Genomic DNA, 22,305 nt, shown 5'->3' on the forward strand with positions numbered 1-22,305 from the left:
TCTGACAACTCCCCTGACGCCTCCGGCGTGGTCACCCTTGGGTCAGATTCGAACCATAATAGGTCATGTATGACTCAAACCCAACCTAAAATATTTGGATTCAGGTTTGGTTTACATTTCGTTTGCTAACAAAATTTTATGAAGAAAATTCTGTTCTTACTTTTGAAGAAAATTTTATTGCGGAACATTTCTTCCTCAATTGGGCCATAGTGGGATATAGGTTTGGCTAGCTCCACTTTCGACCAACCAAACACCTAAAGTAATTTCTCATGGCCGAAACTAAGTCGGCATGCGCAAATATAAGCAACCAAACAAGTCTTAAAAGTATAGTCTCTTTTCTTGCCACAGCTGATCAAAATTGTTGCTTTAAATGGTGCATATATAGAAAGCCTATTTTGTTCTACTATTTGCTAGTTGATTTGATTATTTGTCTTCCTTCAAATCACGAATACGTTGTAGGGTTCATCATGAAAAAAATATTTGCTCATCGAGCTATAGCCTTCATTAGAGATAACAATCTAGAATAGAATAAGAATCATGTATTCGCAGAAATGTTAGATGATACAGAAGCTACCAATTTCTAAGTAACGAGGAAGAGGATCGAAATATGCCATTGAAAGCCTATTTTGTTCTAGTATTTGCTAACTGATTTGATTATTTGTCTTCCTTCTAATCACGAATATGTTGTAGGGTTCATCATGAAAAGAATCTTTCCTCATGGAACTATAGCCTCCATTAGAGATTACAATCTAGAATATAATAAGAATCATGTATTCGCAAGAATGTTAGATGATAAAGAAGCTACCAATTTCTAAGCAACGAGGAACAGGATCAAAATATGCCACCCAAAGACTACCAAAATCTATTAAAAGAATAAAAATATAATTTACATAATAAAAAGAAATTGATAAAAAAAAAGGCAATGGAAGAAAGGATTTTTTTGGTTAGATGCATGAAATTAGCTAAACATTTCATTTAAACAAATATAGAACTAGAATGGATGATTTTCTGCTTATCAACAACTCTTTCCCCTAAGTTGAAACCAATCATTCAGACAGATGGGGTAGAAGCATTGGAATTCTTTTCATAGGAATATTTTATTAATCCATTTCCTTTTGTACTCAATGATAGAGTAGTTGGCTGTTAACTAACTGATTATAGGTCCGAATCCTGCTTGATGATTTGAATAATTCTTCATTAAAATATATATGTACATACTTATGCACATTATCTCAATAGAAAGAAAAATTGTGAATTTTATGGGATAATGAGTCTTGGTGATAGAGGGACCATAAAGATAAGAAATTGATGATGATATACATAAAAGAAAAAGCGGGGAAGGAAGAACATCGGGAAAAAGGGAGGAAAATTAAGGAAAAAAGGAGGCAGAATAACCAGGAAACAGAAACGAGGACAATATGATAACAGTAGTGATCCGTGTCGTAAGATGGCAACAAGGATTGAAAAGGATGGACCAAGCGCGCACTAGAGTAAAGACCAATTTCCACCATAGGTTTGGATGGAATAAAAGAAAGCAACGATAGTTAATCTTCTTCCATTTTGAAATTTCAGCTACTATAAGCGTACGTACCCACAGTGATACCAAAAAAAACAAAAAACAAAAAAACATTATAAAATCTATCCTCTAAGCTGAAGAGGGAAGGAGAAAAGATCACCCACACCCATCCATGTTTTCCGGATCCAGCTAACACGCTTTTCCCACAACCATTTTTCAAGTAAACATCATTTTACTTCTATTACACGCGTTTATTTCTTCTTACATCTCTCTATCTCATCCTAGCTTAAGTTAAGGCTTGTGCACTCAAGTATATTTACAGTAGAATGTTGTTCTTTTTTTTTTTTTTGGTGTGGCTTGGGGAGGTGGGGCAAAGGCACCATGTGCATGCATGTGGTATGTCTCTTAGCACAGGGGCCTATCACCCTATATATTGCCTTTCTGCACATCCCTTCCTGTGAGTTCAACCTTTTCCTTGAAGCTTCAACTCTCTTTTCCGCTGGTTTCTTTTCCTTGCTACCCCATACATTCGTAGCACTAAGAACACTTCCTACCACCCTCCAATAACATGATCTCATGGCCTCAGTATATCCACAAGTTTATGTGACAAGAAGCCCAAACCCTCTCTCACAGGGACTAGCCGGCATGCATCTCTCAATGAGGTCCTACTGAATCAAAAGGCGTCCAATGCTTGAGCACCACCCATTACGTACAACATCACTTTAATCCAACAGGTCAGTGTAGGAAGTTCTTGTCACAATATACTGCAGCTGCCTCTCAGTCTCCCACCCCCGTTGTGCAGTCTATATATATCATAGCAATTAACCTTAGCAAATAATCCAACAGGGGGCGAGAAAGAGAGAGAGAGACAGAGAGAGATGGTATAAGGTGACATACCATGTCTTCAAGGAGAACCAACTTCAGAAATCCTCCTAAGCTGCTAGTATCGTTTCTTTCTTTCCTCCCTCTATAAGCGACCATAACATCGATCGCTTTCCTCGCTTCTTTTATCCATTCAGGAACCATGCATGCCTCTAACTCATTCACGCAAATCTTCCTGGAACACATGTTGTTGGGGCTCCAACATGGTGGAGTTGCATCCAAGAGCATGAGCTTCCTGCAGAGGAAGAGAGCCATCAAGCTCACGGCTGACGTTGCCATGGCATTTGCTAAAGATGGTGCGAAGTGGAGCCATGCCCTTATCATGAACCTGTCGAAGAAAAGTAAGAACAAGACCCTACTAAGGAGCATCCTGGGGAGTGAATATGAGAGGCTAACCAAGCCACGCCTCTCATGGAAGATGCTTAGAGCCAAGAAGATCTTGCAAAGAAGCTTCAAGGTGGACTCAAGAATAAATAACAAGGGTGCACGTCGATTGCGAGGTGTTGACGCAGCAAGTGCTCACGATGGAGCTGTTGTTACAAGGACCAAAGTGCTCAAACGCCTCGTGCCAGGAGGCGAGCACTTGGACGACTCCACTTTGTTGCAGGAAACCCTAGACTATGTCGTCTCCCTTCGAGCTCAGGTCGATCTAATGCATCTGCTCATCAAGGCCCTCAATGTTCCAAATCTCAAAAGTAAGTTGGTCAAATGCGAATTCCTCCCCTCTCCCAATCCCACTGAGACCCCATCACTTTAGCACAAAGATCCTCGGTCTTGGACGTATAGCCTTTCAAAATTTTCAAACTCAATAATCTGATGATGAGCCCAGGTCTTGGATTACAAGTCAATACTAGATTTAGGCATTGTTAAGTATTTTATTCATTAATCCTTTTCTTGACACATTCTATTTCTATGTTTTGTTACACAGATCATGCACTCTAAAGGAGCACTGCAAAAAAGTGGAGAATTCCTATTTTGACAAGTAGGCACTTACAATATTGGGGAGTTAAGGTGCCTCTGAGCAGAATTCTGTCATTAAAGACTTCAAGAGCACTATATAGACATGGAAAGTACCGTGACCATGTTTGCTTGTTGAAGCATGTTTGAGGGCTGTACGATTTCTCCTCTGCTACATTCTATGAAAGTACGGAGAATATTTATGTACGATGGTAAGCCCAACTGAATAACATGAATATTGGCTGCACATATTATTAGACTGGAGAGGGAGAGGGAGAGAGAGAGAGAGAGAGCTCAGAAGAAAGAAAGTGGTGGTTAGGGGCTTCAGAAAGTCCATAGACTATCTTGATGCTGTAAAAAAAGGAATATCGTGTATGAAATGTATAAAGTATAATTCCTTGGATAAAGAAGCGTATCAGAGTATCTATAAGCAAGAACCAACTGCACAAAGCATTAAATTCTCTCCTGAAAACCTTAGGCATTTTAATGGGTAATAACATGTGTATGATGGAGAAGATACTAATGGATGTAATGCCACAGAACTGTAAACATCTATGAACCGTATGAAAGTATAATTCCTCAGAAACAGAAACATATTGGGTATCTATAAGCAAAAACCAATGGAATGAAGCAATAAAATCTCTCCAGAACACCTTAGGAACATATGTACAGAGAAGATACTATCAGACGTGATGCCTTGGAGCTATAAACATCAAATAACTGTTTGCACCAAATGTTTTGAATTAGAGGTCTATCAAATGAAGGAAATAAGTCTTTTCATTTTTCTCTTCTTTAAGTCTTCCCAATTCCCAATTATCTTGATACCTATCAAGATAAGAATCTTCGTAAACTGGGCTATCTTTATAGCATGTCTCTTTAAAGTGAAAGTGGAATTCCCCCTTTGTTTTTTCCTTTCCATTCACTCGGATCTCTTCCGTTTCATCTATTTTTTCCGGATCTTCCTGTTCTTCCGAACAAAGGGAAGGGTCTTCTTCGGCGGATCCCTCTTGTTCCTGTTTAGTCTCCTTCGTTTCGGAATTTCCTCCAACATTCATTTAACCAAACATACACTCGATGAATCACAAGGTTTTCATATCCAGAATTGATGCAAACAAGAAGGCAGATATATTTTGGTTTAGGTAGGAATCAGGCTCGATCCTGTCTATTCCAAAGACTTTGGCTGAGCAGAATGATCAAAAAGTGTTTTTGGTCGGGGGGAACCGATGGAACTAATTAATATAGGCTTGACTTCTAGCAGAAGCACTGCTTCTTGCATGACTGCATCAAGGCACAATTAGTGAACAACGGTTGCAATTAGTGAACAGCAGTTGATGCATAGTATCCTGATGATGTACTCGGTAGTTTAGCTATCACATGATTAGATTTGAGAAGTTATCTCATGTTGTCAAAGATGCTAAAGTTTGAGTAATCTAAATCACATCAAAACGATTGAAATTACTTGCGTTCAATATGAGTGGGTCATATACTAATGATGGTTAAGTTGAATCATATAAGTGAATGGTCAAGATCCCTGCCAACATTCAATGCAAAGGTGTTTGTCCCTTGCAGCAGCTGGGATTGAGCATCATCCACCCTCAGCGTTGATAGCTGCATGATCTGATTTGAGTATTGCAGTCTGCCATCAGATGCATGATAAAAATGATATTCATACAGCATTATGAACCTTAGATCAAATTTTTTCATAACTCAAATGAAGTAATTCTTTATAGGACCACATGGACCATCAAAAGGTACCATTAGGACCGCAGCCTTGAGCGGTGGACATGGGTTCTGTTGGCCCACATTTCACCTGCTGAAGGTGCTTGACTAAAATCAAGACATGTTTTCCAAGCTAAGCTCAGGCTTGAACACAAAGAAAATATGCAATCATTGGCTTTCTATTCCTCTCATGCAACTTAGACTAGCATATAATGAAAGATGCTATAAAAACACATCGAGCAATTATCCCATTCAAAAAGCCGATCAGCTTCTACAGAACAGGGTAACTCAATTAAGAATCAAGAAAGCCTGTGCATAAAAGATGACCGCCAGAGAGATGAGGATGTTCATGAAAGTGTGTTCCACTAGTTGGAAAGATAGGATTAGTAAAGAGCATAGAAAGGTGGCCTGATAGATCAGAAATTTAGGCACATCCAATTGAAGTGGCCCTACTTCGAGGTGTGAATCACTTAAACTATTTATTCCCCACTACCCCTGTATTAATGAAAGAATAGAATTTTTGACTTTGACCTTGCGAGCACCCACTCAAAATAGGGTGGGCAAACTCTTATCTCCCCGATCTCCAGGACCGCAAATTAAAAACTCATCTTCCAAAGGCCAATCAAGACAAAACAACTAATAAAATCCAAAGTAAAAGTGCTAAAAGCTTCGGTTTCCAGCTAACCCCTGGAAATGAGAAAGAAGTACACCTAAGAGTTGTTCAAGGAATTGAAAAGGTTTCATATAATATATAGTGATTCTACTCTTTAAGAGGATTGACGGGCACAGGTAGAATTCATGGCCAACCCAAAATAGATGCGACAAGGCATGTTAGCATGGTCTCATTTTTATGTTGCTCATAGTTGCAAAATGCAACAAATAATAATTGACCGGCAAAAAATAATAATAATAATAATAAAAGGAAGCGACAGTTTACACACCTACTTTCCTCAGTATACTGAGGCATGTCCTAATAATGTCTTAGAATATAAGGCATGTCTTAGTCATGATTTTAACAATCATAAATGCATAGAACCAAACAAGGACAGACAAACAACATGGCTACAGAAGAATCACCTTCCCAATTTCATTAGCTAGTAAATGTAAAACACAGAGCATGGTCCATAGACCAACCCATCCGTAAAGATGGTTTCAGAGGCAATTCAGCTGTAACATTACGACAATCAAAATCAATAGCAAAAAGAAAAATAACAGCAACAAGGGCAACAAGAAACAGGTAGACAAATTAGAAGACACAACAACAGGAGAAAAGATGTAGTCTGATAACGTAGGTAAAGTAAACACACCAAAGCTCAGGTCTCCCAGCATGCAAAGCAAAAAATCACTTCACCAGCAGCCTCTGCAACTGCGCCATAGGCACCACTCGCTCTGTTAAAAAGAAAGTATCGACAACAGTATTTAGCATCTGAAGAGACTCTCTGCCAAACTAAATTTTATCAAACAAGGTCAGTAATAAATTTATAAAACTAACATCATTACTTTTTAGAGGAGGTCAGCGATCAAACAAATTGAACATTATCCTGCAGAAGGGGGATGTAACAGAAGATTGACATGTTACCAGAGCCAACGAGTAAAATCGCCTAAAGCAATGAGATACAATTCTGACTACAGATAAATGCAATGAGATACAATATCAAATAGTGATATACGGCAAAGACATGACACACATAATGAAGTCCAGAATGGATAACTCAATATAATTTGAGTCATTATTTGTTAAAAGGGGTTCTCTGTGTAGGAGTTAAATAGATGGGATGACTACTACAGGACATACAGAGATCAATTGGTTGAAGAGTATATCAAATTGTCAGAAACAGCTGGGTACACAAAGAGCCCTTGGTTGAAGATCAGATTGTGTCATTAGAAGTCTAGTTGAAGTTCGAAATCTGTTTGTTGATAAGAGACTGGATTACACTGTTTTTAATCTGGTGAGAAACATTCAAGGGAAATATTCATGGACCATTTATCCTCACCATTTTGGATGCACTAAAACATAATTGAGTCTTGCCACATGATAGATAATGGGGAGTTGGCCACCAGTTGTTCGTCGCCAGTTCTGTTGCTGAGATCACTAAAACTCACTCAGTTTATGTGCCAACAGGCACTTAAATTTCGTAGAATGAGTAAGCAAAGCAACCTGGGGATGAAAAAAAAAATATTCAAATGGTTCTCAGCATTAAAACTGATCATGACTTAATGGATGATACAAAGTAGGGGGCAATTTGTGGCAGACACCCACCACCAGAAACAGTAGTGAGTGCCTCTCCCAGCAAGTGAAGTCTGACAAGAACTTCTTAGTAGGTATGGTCTACTCAAAATTGATTACTTTCAGCAAGTGAGATGCCAACAACTATCTGTTTTACTCATAACCACTGCAATACACTGTCATGAGTAAGAACTATTCAAAGAAATTTATTTTAATGGCATATTAATGTAATATTTGATAAACAATTTCCAGTTACTTAATATCTCATTATATCTTTCCAAATTCTACTCCCCCACAGTGATCCAAATTGTTGATTAATCATAACTTTCTTTTCCTTTCCTCCAAATATGCATTTGCACATGCCTTTATACTAGTTTACCAAAAACAATATAGTTGCTGTACATATACAAAGTGACGGGGCGATAAAATTCAAGGCATATTAATGTAAATATTTGTTAAACAATTTCCAGTTACTTAGCTCCTCAATATTTATCTCTAATGGCCTGATCATTTTGTCTTTCCAAATCCTATTCCTCCAAAGTGATCCAAATTGTTGATTAGTCATAAGTCTCTTTTCCTCTCCTCCAAAGTGATAGGATGATGAACTTCAAAGAGTATCACATTAATTAACAATATCAAGGTTTTACTGACATTACTTCGATCAATAACAGAGAGAAGGATCTATGCAATTATTTAACTGATCATCTAATAAAAACTGTCATTATAAAACACAAGCATCGTGCAAAATGGCAATCACAATTCATTTCAACATGGACTAAAATACAGTGCACCATGCCTATGCTGGTTGCAAGTCTAACTGGGACTGTAACAGATGGCATGCACAATACAAGGGTATATACCCCTGCATCATGTCTGGCACAGTATGAAATGGAAACCTCAATCCATGTCTATCATAAATTTGTGCAACTTTTAGTAACAATCTGCCTCATCATGCTCTATTCATCCTCACCAGAAATTGCTTTCATTTTAACAAAATATCAAACAAAAGAGTAGGTTTTGACTTTTATTCTTAATCATTGTATTGACTTTTATTCTTAATTATTCTATTGTTGAACAACAAAACATAACTTTTTTACATGGAATGTCTGCCTTCATCTAGCACAATATACATTCATTCTAGAAGGCATCTTCGTTTGCAGAAAATGAATAGATAAAAGTGACATAATCAGAAGATTGCTCCCAAGGATCTAACACATACCCTCCATGTTTATCATAACTTTGTACAACTTTTAGTAGCAATCTGCCTCGTCATGCTCTATTCATCCTCACCAGAAATTGCTTTCATTTTAACAAAATATCAAACAAAAGAGTAGGTTTTGACTTTTATTCTTAATCATTGTTTTGACTTTTATTCTTAATCATTCTATTGTTGAACCACAAAACATAACTTTTTACATGGAATGTCTGCCTTCATCTAGCACTATATACATTCATTCTAGAAGGCATCTTCGTTTGCAGAAAATGAATAGATGAAAGTGACGTAATCAAAAGATTGCTCCCAAGGATTTAACACATACCCTCCATGTTTATCATAACTTTGTATAACTTTTAGTAGCAATCTGCCTCATCATGCTCTATTCTTCCTCACCAGAAATTGCTTTCATTTTAACAAAATATCAAACAAAAGAGTAGGTTTTGACTTTTATTCTTAATCATTCTTTTGACTTTTATTCTTAGTCATTCTATTGTTAAGCCACAAAACATAATTTTTTACATGGAATGTCTGCCTTCATCTAGCACTATATACATTCATTCTAGAAGGCATCTTCATTTGCAGAAAATGAATAGATGAAAGTGACGTAATCAGAAGATTGCTCCCAAGGATCTAACACATACCCTCCAGGTGTACACTCTAGACATGTGCTGTAACCTAGAGGAGCAAAGGAATGACATCTGGCTTTCTAAACTTCAGGTACTTTAATCTCTACACTGACATCAAAATATATCAAGATAATTTTTTGGATGGTGATGGTAATCATCATTAAGTAACAAACAACAGCTCTAATTAGAAGCAATTGTCAATAAATTTAACTTTGGTTTCTTCCAAGGTTCGCCGTCTCAGTACCGGACCCTGTACCGGTGCCACACTAGCACAGTGTCGGTATGAAATTTTTTTGGCGTACCGAGTATCAGTATGCCACCTATATCGGATACTGGTACAGAACCGGTATAATACGGTATGCCCCGTACTACCTGGTTCAGGTCAGTATGGCATACTTTAATTTATCCAGTCAATCAGATTGCTCATCTTCATAGAGACAACTTAAAGTTTAAAATATTTAGGTTTCTAATCTCTAAAGCAAAGCCTACTAACTATATCTGCAAATACACATGCAATCTAAGGTGAATACTGGTCCTACTAAGAGCAAGGAAGAGACATTCTGAACAACCAAAAAGAAAAAGGATAGCTGAGTTTGTCACAATATGCAAATTCAGCCAAGCAGTTAAACTGGACCACAACCATAATTAGAGAAACTTTATCCTACAAAAGCCACTGACCCCCTTTTCCCACTCCAAACAAGCTACTAATAGCAAAGACAGCTCGAAAGTATGTTTCTAATCTGCCAATCTTCCACCTTTGATATGCCATGTCTTTTTTTCTTTTCTTTTCTTTTTTTTTTTTGGGGCGGGGGGGGGGGGGGGGAGCACTATAGTTATAGGTATGGAAATATAATAGAACCTCGCGCAAAAAAGCTAGTCAGAAAGTATTCTTTGGATTCATTGGCCTTGCATATATACCCAAAATTTATCTAGTGCATAACTAATATGGGATTAAACGTACGCCTGCACGGGTCCTTAAACACTCCCCTCATTTAAACTCTAACATCCTCAGTAGGCTAAGGGTCTAAATCCAATCAAATCTAATCACAAACATCATGATCAATCCGTGATCAATTCTATAAGGCCTGTATTACAGTCTTCGCTAGTCCATATGGCTTGGTTTGCTCTGAAACCATTTATAAATGACCCAAGACCTCACCTAAAATGACTAGGTGATATTAGCTGTATTCCATGGCCTTGTACAAAAATCTAAGATCTCTGCAGTGCACAACCGTCAAGAGACTAAATACATTCCCATACAGGTAGAAGACAAGCTTAAGGCCATCTTCTAATCAATCCCTAATTGAGATAAAACCCTATCCTCATTGTATGTTTGTTTTATATTATGACAATGACATAGATTTAGGCATAGAATTATGGAAGGTTTAGAGAAAATTCTAGGGTTAGGGTTAATCTTAGAACTTAAGAATTAGGGATTAGGGATCCATGGGGATACCTAGAAAAATTTAATTGGGTTAGATAAGCTAATTGAGCAATTATACTTATGGAATTGAGATTATGGTAGCAAATCTTACTTCCATAAAGTATATAAATTCTATAAATTGCTAGATACTAATGTTAGTCGATTATTAATAATTAGGTGTTATTGACTTGGCTGCATTAGCATATTCAAGGTAAGCATCCCTACCACATGCTCTCTTTTATTTTTTTTTTCCTAGTATGAATGTGTAAGTGCACCTATACATTATGAAGAATAAGATCGTTTATAATTCTCCTCATGTGTATATGATTTCTTATCTTGCATGATTTTTTATAATATCCAAATGTTTGATACTTTGCCTTTCTGAGGTTACTTATGTGTCAGGTCTTATCCACTGCCATGGTAACCTGTATATGTACCATCATCAAACTACCATAGATATTTAGCACATTGTTGCAGGCCACAATGTGATTCATTACTTACATGACCCATCTTGAGTCAGTAGAAGTTTGGCCAAGATGAAATATAGGATCAGCCACAATGCCCTCATACTTTTTGGCTTTCTCCATCATTACCAATGGACATTAAATGCACTCCTTAATTTTGACTAAAGATGATATGAGATCAATCAAATGATCCATTTGCACAATATGACTTCCGTAGAGAGTTAAGAACGTGAAATGAGTATCCTTGCATGTTGTTAGTAAAATTTAGAACTTGCTGATCTTTGTTCTACTTAAATGGGGGAGCGTGACCAGACCATCACCATCCCTTGCATATCTTATCATTTCTACAATAATTATACATTACTAAACAGTGACTTCATCCTACGAGCTATTCCAAAATCATTTTGTCCACCTCAATAATCTCCCAGATTCATCAGTCTTCAACACCATTATCTAAGTCAACAGTCATGTTTCTCAGCCTTGCAATGGATTTTCATGTTTCCTCTACTAGTCTCTGCAGTGGTATTGCTGCAAATAGTAATCTACCTTCAAAAAGCAAATAAAAATGGACTCAACAAGTATGATCTTGCTCAAAGTTCTGCAATAAGTTCTAGCATCTCCCAATAGGGCCAGTGCCGAGCAGAACCTGTTGATTCAACAGAATAAGAGAGGGAATGGTTCTACGATCTATTCAAATCCACCGCAGTTATAAGAGTGATGCACAATTATTCCGGCAGATCTACCTCATAACTGGATGAATAAATGTTTGGATTTCAGTAATTATTCTTTAACAGGAGTTCCTGAATGTCAAAAACTTATTCCATAAGTCCCATAATCAACATCATCAATACTTTGACTCGTTGGCAACCATCATGTAACCTCATATATTCTCACCTTTTTTGATTATTAGCATTTTTTCCTCAACTTCAATGCCATGCCACTGTGCCTTGAGTGAGAAAGGCTTGCTGGAAAGGAATTCTGAAAATAACAACTCTGCCTTTCATTTCATTCATGTACCAGTTTTATATGCTATCTTGGAACATCCCTCCAAGCATAGGTAAGACAAAACAGTGCTAAAACACATTGATGGAAATCTAGTTACAAGTTCCAATATTTAAAAATACCAAAAGACACTTAGGGAAATGAAACTATATGCTGGAAAAAGACCAAATTAAATGCACTTCACTGGGCGCTGCTAGTCCAGACATGCAGTAGTAAAAATGCTGCACAGAGGCGTAGAGCTTTCCAATGGTATATGGCACGCTGGCTGATTAACCATATATTATTTTCAGAATTAATTCAAAACCAACTCTGTTATGCTGCCAGGATCAAAGGATGACTTACTAAACACATGAGTCGACTCATGAAAGCAATGAGTCAACCCCTGCTTCACATGAGTCGACTCTTGAAAGCAAAGAGGCGACCCCTGCTGCACATGAGTCGACTCTTGAAAGCAAAGAGTCGACCCCTGCTGCTCCTGCATCATTCTCCCCAGCTTGAAAAGAACTCGCCTTCGAGTTAGAATTTAGGTCTTCCCAAAGCAGATGATTCAATTTCTTGAGCTCCTCACTTGAAATCCATGCATCCTCAGAATGTGGTTTTCCTTGCCAATGGACCAAATATTGTGTATAAGTGCCATGCCGAGTCGTGATAGAACGTACATCCAGAACATCAATAGACTCACGTGGAGGTTTAAAGAGGCGGCACTCGAAGTCTTTTGGTTGAAACACAATCTTCTGCTCATCTCCATAATAAGGATAAAGATCACATATGTTGAAGGTAGGACTGATTGAAAATCCTTCAGGCAGTTCAATTCGGTAGGTATTTGAACCCAACTTCTTCAGAATCCAACAAGGTCCAAACTTTTTCTGTTTCAGCTTATTATAAGTACCTGTAGAAAATCTTTCCTTCCTCAAATATATCATGACCAAATCTCCTTCCTTGAACTCTAACTTTCTTCGACGAACATCAGCTTGTGACTTGTACATTTGAGTAGATTGCTGCAGCTGATGTCGAACTTGTTTATGGACCTTCTTTATGTGCTCAGCAAACTCTTCAGCTTCCATACTCACTCTTGTTTGATTTGGTAGTGACAAGAGATCAAGAACATGACTTGGATTTCTACCATAGACAACTTCAAATGGAGGCTTCTTCGTTGATCGACTGGCTGAACTATTATAAACAAATTCAGCTTGAGAAATGACAAATTCCCACTTCTTTAGGTGCTCTCCCACTAAGCTTCTCAGTAAGTTCCCCAGGGATCTATTCACTACTTCAGTTTGTCCGTCGGTCTGAGGATGGTAAGCACTGGAGAATTGCAATCGAGTTTCCAAAAGTTTCCACAGCGTCCTCCAGAAGTGACCAATAAACTTTACATTACGATCTGAAGTTATGGACTTTGGAACATTATGTAAACGAACAACTTCTCTGAAAAACAAAGTAGCTATATGAGATGCATCAGTAGAGCTCTTACATGGTATAAAGTGAGCCATCTTGGAGAATCGATCCACCACTACAAAAATGCAATCAAACCCACGCTGTATTCTAGGCAAACCAAGAACAAAGTCCATTGATAAGTCTTCCCAAGGAGCATTAGGGACTGGTAAGGGCTAATAATAACCAGTATTTTGGACTCCCCCTTTGGCCTTTTGACATACAAGACAATTTTGCACAAACCGAGAAATATCACGCTTCAGGGTGGGCCAAAAGTATCGCAGCTTCACAAGAGCTTCAATCTTGTCCCTTCTAAAATGTCCACCAAGTCCGCTAGCATGTAATTCTGCAATAACAAATAATCTCCAAGATCCTTCTGGCAAACAAAGTTGATTGCCTTTGAATAAATAGCCATTGATCAGCAAATAGTCTTTACTCTTCTCATTATTCAAATTCTGCAACATCCTTTTAACGAATGGATCTGCAACATAATAATTTGGTAAGATATCAAAGCCAGTAATTTCATAAGAAAGTGTTGTCAACAAACTATGCCCTTGACTCAAAGCATCAGCAACTTTGTTTGATGAACCAGCTTTATTGGTGTAGAATAAAAGAAAACTTCTCAGGTATGATACCCAACCAGCATGGCGAGAATTCAGCTTCTTTTGACCCTTCAAGAATCTTAAAGCATCATGCTCGGAATAGAGCACAAATTCGACACCAATAAGATAATGTTCCCAATGCCGCAAGGCTTGAACAATTGCATATAGCTCCTTGTCATAGGTTAAATATTTCAGCTTTACATTACTGAATTTCTCACTAAAATAAGCAACAGATCTTCCCCCTTGCAAGAGAACAGCTCCTATGCCAACTTTGGAAGCATCACACTCCACTTGGAATGGCTTAGAGAAATCTGGTAGTGCTGGGATCGGTGCTTCAACAAGTTTGGACTTCAACTCTTGGAAACTTCTTTTAGCCTCATTGGCCCATTGAAATTCCTTCTTCTTTAAAACATCCATCATTGGAGCAACAATGGTACTGAAGTGTCGGATGAATCTCCTATAGAATGATGCCAAACCATGAAAGCTTCTTACGTCAGTCAGACTTCTAGGCGCAGGCCAATCAAGAAGAGCCTTTACCTTCTTGTCATCCATTTTCATGCCATCTAGAATGAAATTAATTCGATGCTGAATGTCTCGAGGTGGTGGTAAACCAGCAGAAAGTTCAGTAGGAGCTAAAACCTTTGAATCTATCCAATAAGCCTCGAACTTCATCCGGAACTTCTGTTTCAAGTTCTTCACTATTTTTTGCAGCAACCAGAGCATAAACAATACCATCTTTTTTGTAGAACTCTTCAAATTCCTTGTAAGATAATAAGCTGATCTGGTTTGAAGAAGGCACACTATTTGGAATGTCTTTCATTGGGGTCAAAACATACTTCACTTTGTTGTGGATAATAGTGTAAGTGTTCTTCCTCCTATCTTGATAAGCATTTCTATTAAACTACCATGGTTTGCCAAGAAGCAAATGACAGGCATCCATGGGCAGCACATCAAAATAAATTTCATCTTCATACTTGCCAACAGCAAACTTTATTTTGCATCTCTGAGTCACCATGATTTCTCCACCCTTTTTGAACCAGAAAACCTTGTAAGGCTTTGGATGGTGTTCACAAGAAAGCTTCAGCTTTTCTATCACTACTTTTGACACCATGTTCTCGCAACTTCTCGAATCAATCATCAAGATGCACTTCTTTACATAAGAAAGACAATAGGGGAAAGTCAAAGATCCCCTATTTCATTCTCCCGAAAAACGAAGGTCGAAATCCCTCTAACTTGGATCCATCATTTGACAGGGAATTCGAGACCAATGGTTAAGCGACTGAGGATCTCTTGAACAGTCAGCACTTGTCGGATTACAAGACTTTCTGCATCACAATCACCTTCATAATATTCTTCATTAAGATCAGCCTCTGGTTCTTCATCATAAATTGGCTCTTCATCTTCTTTTTCCACGAGATGCAATTCAGCTTTCTTATTTGGACATTCATAGGACCTATGTCCAGATTCACCACACCGAAAATATTTGTTGGAAGTTGAATGAAACTTCCCACTCTCCTTACTCCCTCCACCCTGATGTTGGGTTTGTTTTTCAGAGGTAGGAGTCAACTTCTTACCCTTCTCTTTCACCCTTTTTGACCTTTCACCCTTTCGGTATGAACTCCATTTTATTTTCTCTTCTGCCTTCAACGCCTTTTTATATGCTTCCTCCAGAGAATTATGCGAATGCATCATCAGCTTGCCTTTGAGGTTATATTTCAGTCCACTCACATATCTGGCCACCAATTGATCATCAGATTCTTATAAGTTCACACGACTCATAAGCTTGTAGAATTGCTCGGTATAATCACCAACAGATTGCTCCACATGCTGATGCAACTGATGGAACTTTTGGTAGAGAGTTTGAGAATAATCCAAGGGAAGAAATTTCTCATCAAGCTTCAATTTCATCTCAGCCCAAGTATTGACTCTTGGGATTCCTTTTCGATCTCTGCCACGCTGATATTGTTGCCACCAGATTAGAACATGACACTTCAGCTTCGTAGCCACGAACTGCATCTTTCTCTCATCTGTAAGAAATTTTCAATCAAAGAAAACTTCTAAAGATGCCATCCAGTCAAGTTTGTCATCAAAGTCTTGCACTTGAACTTGGTTGCTTCGATCAGTATACTCCAAAGCACGGGTCAAGCCTTTCATGGGCCATTGATCAGCAACACCAGGTTCTAGAACAGAACTGGAAGAAGATGAACGGACATTTTGGCTGTGGTTGTTGAAGAAGATATTGTGTTCACTTTCTTGACTTCTATGGCTTCGAGTGGGTGAAGCTTGAATCAACTGATAGAGTTTATTTACCATGTCGATTCAACTCTCGTAATGCAGCAAGTTCAGCTTGCACTTCATCATGCTCCGTATCCCTTTGACGTCGTGGAGGATTCCTTTGATGCTGTAGAGGCATTATAGAGGATCCGAAGATACAAAGAAGATCGAACAATTTCGAAATAAAGGACACCACAGTAAGGAAAATCTGCTCTAATACCAATTTGATGCAGGCTGAAACCTGCAAGTCTTGGCCAAAGCTAAAGGATTCAACTAAGAAAAAAAGATGATCCTGGGATGCCACTCAACCAGGGGTAGCGGATGTCACTCGACGCTACTAATCGCAGATGCCACTCGATGCGACCAAGCCACACGCTTGATTGGGAGGAGGATGCCACTCAACTCACAAAAGCAAAAAAGGCTTGCTGGAAAGAAATTCTGAAAATAACAATTCTGCCTTTCATTTCATTCATGTACCAGTTTTATATGCTATCTTAGAACATCCCTCCAAGCATAGGTAAGACAAAATAGTGCTAAAACACATTGATGGGAGTCTAGTTACAAGTTCCAATATTTAAAAATACCAAAAGACACTTAGAAAAATGAAACTATGAGCTGGAAAAGGACCAAATTAAATGCACTTCGCTAGGCGCTACTAGTCCAGACGTGCAGTAGTAAAAATGCCATAACTTTCTCTAGGGACCTTCAAATGGCACGAAATCAAGTGCGTTGGAAACTAGAGGCATAGAACTTTCCAATGGTATATGGCATGCTGGCTGATTAACCATACATTATCAGAATTAATTCAAAACCAACTCTGTCATGCTGCCAGGATCAAAGGATGACTCACTAAACACATGAGTCGACTCATGAAAGCAATGAGTCGACCCTTGCTTCACATGAGTCGACTCTTGAAAGCAAAGAGTCGACCCCTGCTGCACATGAGTCGACTCTTGAAAGCAAAGAGTCGACCCCTGCTGCACATGAGTCGACTCTTGAAAGCAAAGAGTCGACCCCTGCTACTCCTGCATCATTAGTTTTGGCCAAAACAAGTCAGTTTTAATTGGTCCATCAACATAGGACCAGTAGCTTACGGTCAAAATAGCTGAACATACCAAAACTTGGGCAAATTGAGAAATGGCTGCATCCAAAATCGGTCATCTAGAGACAATACCTCAAATTGTGGGCAATAAAACTAAAAAAAGTAAACCAAGAATTGTTGTGCTAGAATTGGAGCCCAGACGGTTGCCCGGTGGCAGGTTAGTAAGCCCCCATGTCGTTCCGGCGCCGGGCCCATACCAACACAGTAAAGGGTGGGTAAGAGAGAGAATGGAAGAGAGAAAAGGAGAGAGAGAGAGAAGGGGGAGAGAGTAGGCTGACGGAGGGCCGTGGAGCCGCGTGGATGAGCAGAGGAGGGGCTCTATCTTAATTTTTTTGTTTCATTCGAAATAGAAATCTCGGAGGAGACCCCTTTTTATTTTCGAAGTTTTTAAGTAAACAAACTTCTTGCCGACTTCCTTTAAATTTTTTATTTTAAATTATGCGACATTGGCAAGGGGTTTGCCAATTCAATTAAAAACTTCGAAAAAAAAAAGGGGCCCCTCCGGAACCTCTATTTCGAATGAAATAGGAAAACTAGAGGCAAAGCCCCTCCGTCCCTCCGTGCGGTTCTCCGGCCCTCCACAACCCTCCGTCGGCCAGCCGCCACCCTCCCTCTCTTTCTTCCTCTCCCTCTCCCTCCCTCCCTCCCTCTCTTTCTTTTGGAGATAAGGAAATGGAATAGAAGAGAAAAGAGCGTGAAAATTCACCCAAAAAAAAAAAACTTTCTCCAAAAAATCTCCAAAACAATGTAAATTTCTCGCTATCATAGCCTAATTAAAGAAAATAAAAAGACTTTAGCTACCTTATAATGATCCTATGAGTCCAAACTTGCTCACTTAAAGAGAACTCTAAATCAATCAAAATCCCTATTGCAGAAGATTTTTAAGCTATCCTCTGTAGATATGATCTAAGACTTCCCTTAAGGTTGTCAACATCCAATGAAAAGATTTTAGGACTCTAAAAACTACACTTGATAAAATTGCAAAAATAAAGCTAAACCTTCACTAAAATCAAACCTATTATCAACAATTTCCTCTGTTACACAGAGATCAAATCTAGTTATCTCAATCTTTTATGTTACCATGGAGATGATAACTATGGCTTCAAATATTACAAGAATGGAATGGTATGAATAGTAGCACCGGTACATAGTATTGGTAAGGGTTGCAATATTGTACCATGTGCTGATACCGGTACTATATCATTCCATCAAAAAACCAGTACGAGGTTAGGTACTGGTATTTGAAACCTTGATGATTGCTAATGATATTTGATAGCAAAAGAAAGTCCAAGGCATGTTGATATGGACCTCAGAACCTGAGAGTAAGAGTGAACTATTTGATAGAAGGAACCATGGTCGGCGGAACCGTCCCAAACCCATTGTCGACTTCACTTAATTTTTTTAATGGGTTTGCCGAATTTCACTTAGAATTCGCGAAAATAAAAGCGGCCCCCTCCAGGCCCCTGTTTCGAACAAAATAGGAGACTGAAGGCAGAGCCCCACCTTCGCAGCTCCCCAACCTCCGCTCCTCCGTGTGGAGGCTCCCCGGCCTCCGCTGACCGGTCCGGCCGGCCTCTCTCCTCCTTCCTCTCCCTCCCTTCCTCCCCCACTCTCTCTCTCTCTTCCTCTCTCCCATTCTCCCTCTTTCCTGCCTCTATTGTGTCGGTACAGGGCCAGCACGGCACAGCGCGGGGCCGTACCGACCCATGCCACCAGGCAATCGGTACACAGCAGACGTTGGAAGGAACGTTTTGTTTTTCCTACAATTCAAAAATGGAATAAGAGCAAGACAAGGAACAAGATGTATTGTTTGATAAGTGGTTTAAACCGCATAAGTTAGTCATAAAACTTCTAAGAAATGGACATCAACATGGACAAAATGCAAAAAGATGTCCCTAAATACATAGACACATTGACATTAGACAAGTGCAGTAGATTGATAGAGTAGATATAAGCCACAAATCGAGCTAGTAATGCTTGTTCAATTAAAATATATGATTGATTGGAAGTAGAGTGATATGGTGCTTCCAACTAGAAATCAACCTTCTCCCAGCCAACCCTTGCTCTCTCTCTCTCTCTCTCTCCCTTCTTCCCTGCCCTCTCCTTTTCTCTGATTTGAGGTTGCCTGTCTCACTAATCCTACTGGATTGCACATGATGATCCAAACAGGCCTTAAGTATGCGACAAATTCTCCAACCATGGACATCACCTTTTCCTTTTCCCGTGTTTTCATATTCATTCCCAGGTCACATTAGAACACTATATATGTGGTTGTATCCCACGTACAAGGCACCACGAGTTCACGGTGGTCCAACTAATTCATGCCAATACTTCCAAGTTCCAACTAAAAATCACCCAATACGAAAAAAGATATGGAGGAAAACACAATATTTTAAATTCCATAATTCCACATCCATCACATGCTGAATTCTTTTCTAGAACTATCACCATTCTTCATCTTCTATTCATCCAAAACTGAAAACTAAATATGAAAAGGAGAAAGAAAGATGACAACTTTCGTATTGTTCAGATCTATGTTGAAAAAATTCTCAACAAATGCATCTCAGGATGAAAAATTTAATGCAAGAACTACCGAGAAATCAAGAAAAAGAGGTCTAACCTTTTATATCTCACACTAGTTTCGCACAATGCACCGTAAGCCCTCTGACCTTCAGCCAACAAGAAATCTCCCCATTATCAGCTCACCTTTTCTTTTTTAAAAAAAATCCATAAATCAGCTAATCAGTCAAAATGGAAACAACCATATATATATATACGTCATCCTTAACGTGCTGAATTACTTTCTCAACAATCTACAATTATTAATTGACTCTCTCACAAAATCTAAAGATTGACGAAAACAAAGCAAACCAAGAAGATAACTTTTTTGTGGTTTGACACTTTATTCCAGAGAAACCTCAAGAAACCGACGTCAAGCTCGTAACTTTGAAGCAAGAAACCCAAGAAATCACGAAAAGGGATCTGACCTGCAGTAGGAGGAGAGCGGACGTCAGGTGAAGGGGGAGAATCCAGCGGCGGCGAATCGATCAGAGGGGCGTACATGTAGGAATCGGAGACTAGGTAATCCTTCACCGCCTTCGCAAATCCTCTGCTTCTCCTTTTCGTCGGCTTCCTTCGAACTCCCAGCCCTCCCTCCTTCTCCATTGCTCTCTCTCGATCTCGACTTGATCTCGATCTCTACCTCCGAAACCCCAGACGGTCCTTCTTGGAGTTCTTGGAAGAGGGGTTGGGTGGGATGAGTGGCAGGCGGAGTCAAGCGAGATTTACGGGGGATCAGACGAGGTGGCCATTACGGCAATTGGGATATATATGAGAGAGAGAGAGAGAGAGGCGGTTTAGGCGGTGAAGGTCTAGTCCACGTGTTGTCTAACGGTCGAATCACAAACTGGGCTCTTAACGGGCTCTCAGTGGAGCCCAAATCTTTCATCTAATGGACTACACTTGTAATGGGTACCAGTGGATTTTACACAACAATTTCACATAATTACTTATTTTATAAGAAAAATACAATTTTTTTTAAATAATACATATTTAAGGCTTTGTTAATGACTTTGTTAATGATTTTGTCATTGGATCTAAGTATAATGAAAACGGCAGTCTAAACAAGCATTCAACACAGATATATCTAGCAATTTTAAATTACTTCATTACCTGCCTCGCCTTACACTTGGATTGAGAAACAAAATTAAGTCGGCAACCCTAAATGTGTATCTTACGTAAAAATTACAAAATTTAATCTTTTCTTATAAAATCGATAATTAAGTGGATTTTTTGTGCGAAATTCACTTCTCTTATTTAGACATATAACCATTTTTAATATGTTAAGAAAAGAACCTAGGTTCAGATTTTCTTTTCATATCTAAGCAAACTCTCAAGTGAATTGATTGCATGATGTAGTTGTACAATTATTAAAAGAATGTCATTACATTTTCCAAAGAACCTTCTAGAAAGGATGCCACTCTGGTTTTGGCGTGATGCATGGTGTTTAACTTGTTAATTTGAAGCCAAATTACCAAGTTTATCCTTGAGGTTCATTAGAGGGGGGAAAAAAAGTTGCAACCATTTCAGAGAGATTCCGGAAGGATATGAAGCATTTTTGTTAATAAAAATTTCCCACATACCTTTATTTTATCATTAGGCTACAAACAATCTATTTTTATATAGTATGATTAAGAAAAGACATGAAAATATTAGAAAACATATAAGAGCTATTGGAAGCAATAAAATTTTGATGATGTCTTTTGAATTATTATCTTAACTCATATACAACTATAGTCATGAAAATTAATTTCACTAGTAAATATGCAATCCGATACCCTGAAACGTAAGCACTCTTTCTAGCAGTTACATGACCAAATCTATTACATCACTTTGATTTTGGACTCTATATATAATATGTGACTTGTGCCATTGCATGTAGGGAGTTTAAAGTATGCATAATTCTTCAATATCACTGCGGGCTCGTTTGGTTCGCAGGAAAAAAAGGGAAAAAAATGTAGTTAACGGAAAAGTAAAGAGATGTCTCTTATTTAGTTAGAGTTTTCAAAGAAGGAAGACAGAAAAGTTGTATTCCGTGATCCGAGAATCGAAATATTTTTATTTTTTTTTCAAAAAGGCCCTTCAAGAATCCTTATTTGATCCAAAGCAGTAAAGACCAAATTTTTATTAAAAGTATAAGAGGAATTATACATAATTTTTTTCAAAAAGTGGATGGTCAACTAAACATAAGCACTCTGAAAATCTATCACTTTCTCATGATTAACTAAAAATGCCAAAAATACTTTCTCAGGTATACTCTTTCCTAGAATCTACTTTCCAAAAATCATATTTCTATAAGGAAAAA

At 38.5% G+C, this 22,305-nt stretch overlaps 2 protein-coding genes across 7 annotated transcripts; one reads left to right on the plus strand and one right to left on the minus strand.

Moving 5' to 3' along the window:
- The first annotated feature begins 1,890 nt into the window (after positions 1–1,890).
- LOC103699556 (transcription factor IBH1-like 1) lies at positions 1,891–4,321 on the plus strand. 4 transcript variants are annotated; one of them, XR_005507742.1, is made up of 4 exons: positions 1,891–2,250; positions 2,363–3,093; positions 3,327–3,409; positions 3,448–4,321. XR_005507742.1 is itself a non-coding variant. In XM_026801919.2 (4 exons), exons 3-4 carry the CDS (start codon positions 2,541–2,543, stop codon positions 3,338–3,340), a joined length of 567 nt encoding a protein of 188 aa, XP_026657720.2. In that variant the 5' UTR covers positions 1,895–2,250; positions 2,363–2,404; positions 2,536–2,540; the 3' UTR covers positions 3,341–4,315. The 4 variants fall into 4 exon arrangements, 3 of the variants coding, with proteins under 3 accessions (XP_026657720.2, XP_008779816.2, XP_026657721.2); XM_026801919.2 differs by having other exon boundaries at positions 1,895–2,250; positions 2,363–2,404; positions 2,536–3,093; positions 3,327–4,315; XM_008781594.3 differs by having other exon boundaries at positions 1,895–2,250; positions 3,327–4,315.
- Positions 4,322–5,069: 748 nt separating this feature from the next.
- Positions 5,070–20,764, minus strand: LOC113461430. 3 transcript variants are annotated; one of them, XR_005507744.1, is made up of 4 exons: positions 20,429–20,764; positions 20,062–20,152; positions 6,575–6,615; positions 5,070–6,463 (listed from the first exon to the last, which is right to left on the minus strand). XR_005507744.1 is itself a non-coding variant. In XM_039117744.1 (3 exons), exons 1-3 carry the CDS (start codon positions 20,604–20,606, stop codon positions 6,388–6,390), a joined length of 303 nt encoding a protein of 100 aa, XP_038973672.1. In that variant the 5' UTR covers positions 20,607–20,761; the 3' UTR covers positions 5,070–6,387. The 3 variants fall into 3 exon arrangements, 1 of the variants encoding a protein (XP_038973672.1); XR_005507743.1 differs by lacking the exon at positions 6,575–6,615 and having other exon boundaries at positions 20,429–20,762; XM_039117744.1 differs by lacking the exon at positions 6,575–6,615 and having other exon boundaries at positions 20,062–20,110; positions 20,429–20,761.
- Between the last annotated feature and the right edge of the window lie 1,541 nt (positions 20,765–22,305).

Source organism: Phoenix dactylifera, unplaced genomic scaffold (assembly GCF_009389715.1).
Source record: "Phoenix dactylifera cultivar Barhee BC4 unplaced genomic scaffold, palm_55x_up_171113_PBpolish2nd_filt_p 000270F, whole genome shotgun sequence".
NCBI lineage: Eukaryota > Viridiplantae > Streptophyta > Magnoliopsida > Arecales > Arecaceae > Phoenix > Phoenix dactylifera.

Excerpts from the sequence above, each read along its gene's own strand:
- LOC103699556 (XM_008781594.3), top strand. The coding sequence starts at position 2,541 with ATGCATGCCTCTAACTCATTCACGCAAATCTTCCTGGAACACATGTTG.
- LOC113461430 (XM_039117744.1), bottom strand. The coding sequence starts at position 20,606 with ATGGAGAAGGAGGGAGGGCTGGGAGTTCGAAGGAAGCCGACGAAAAGG. Across the intron at positions 20,111-20,428 it reads CCGCTCTCCTCCTACTGCAG|GTCAGAGGGCTTACGGTGCA; the intron begins GTCAGATCCCTT and ends TGTTGGCTGAAG. Across the intron at positions 6,464-20,061 it reads ACTAGTGTGAGATATAAAAG|AGCGAGTGGTGCCTATGGCG; the intron begins GTTAGACCTCTT and ends TCTTTTTAACAG.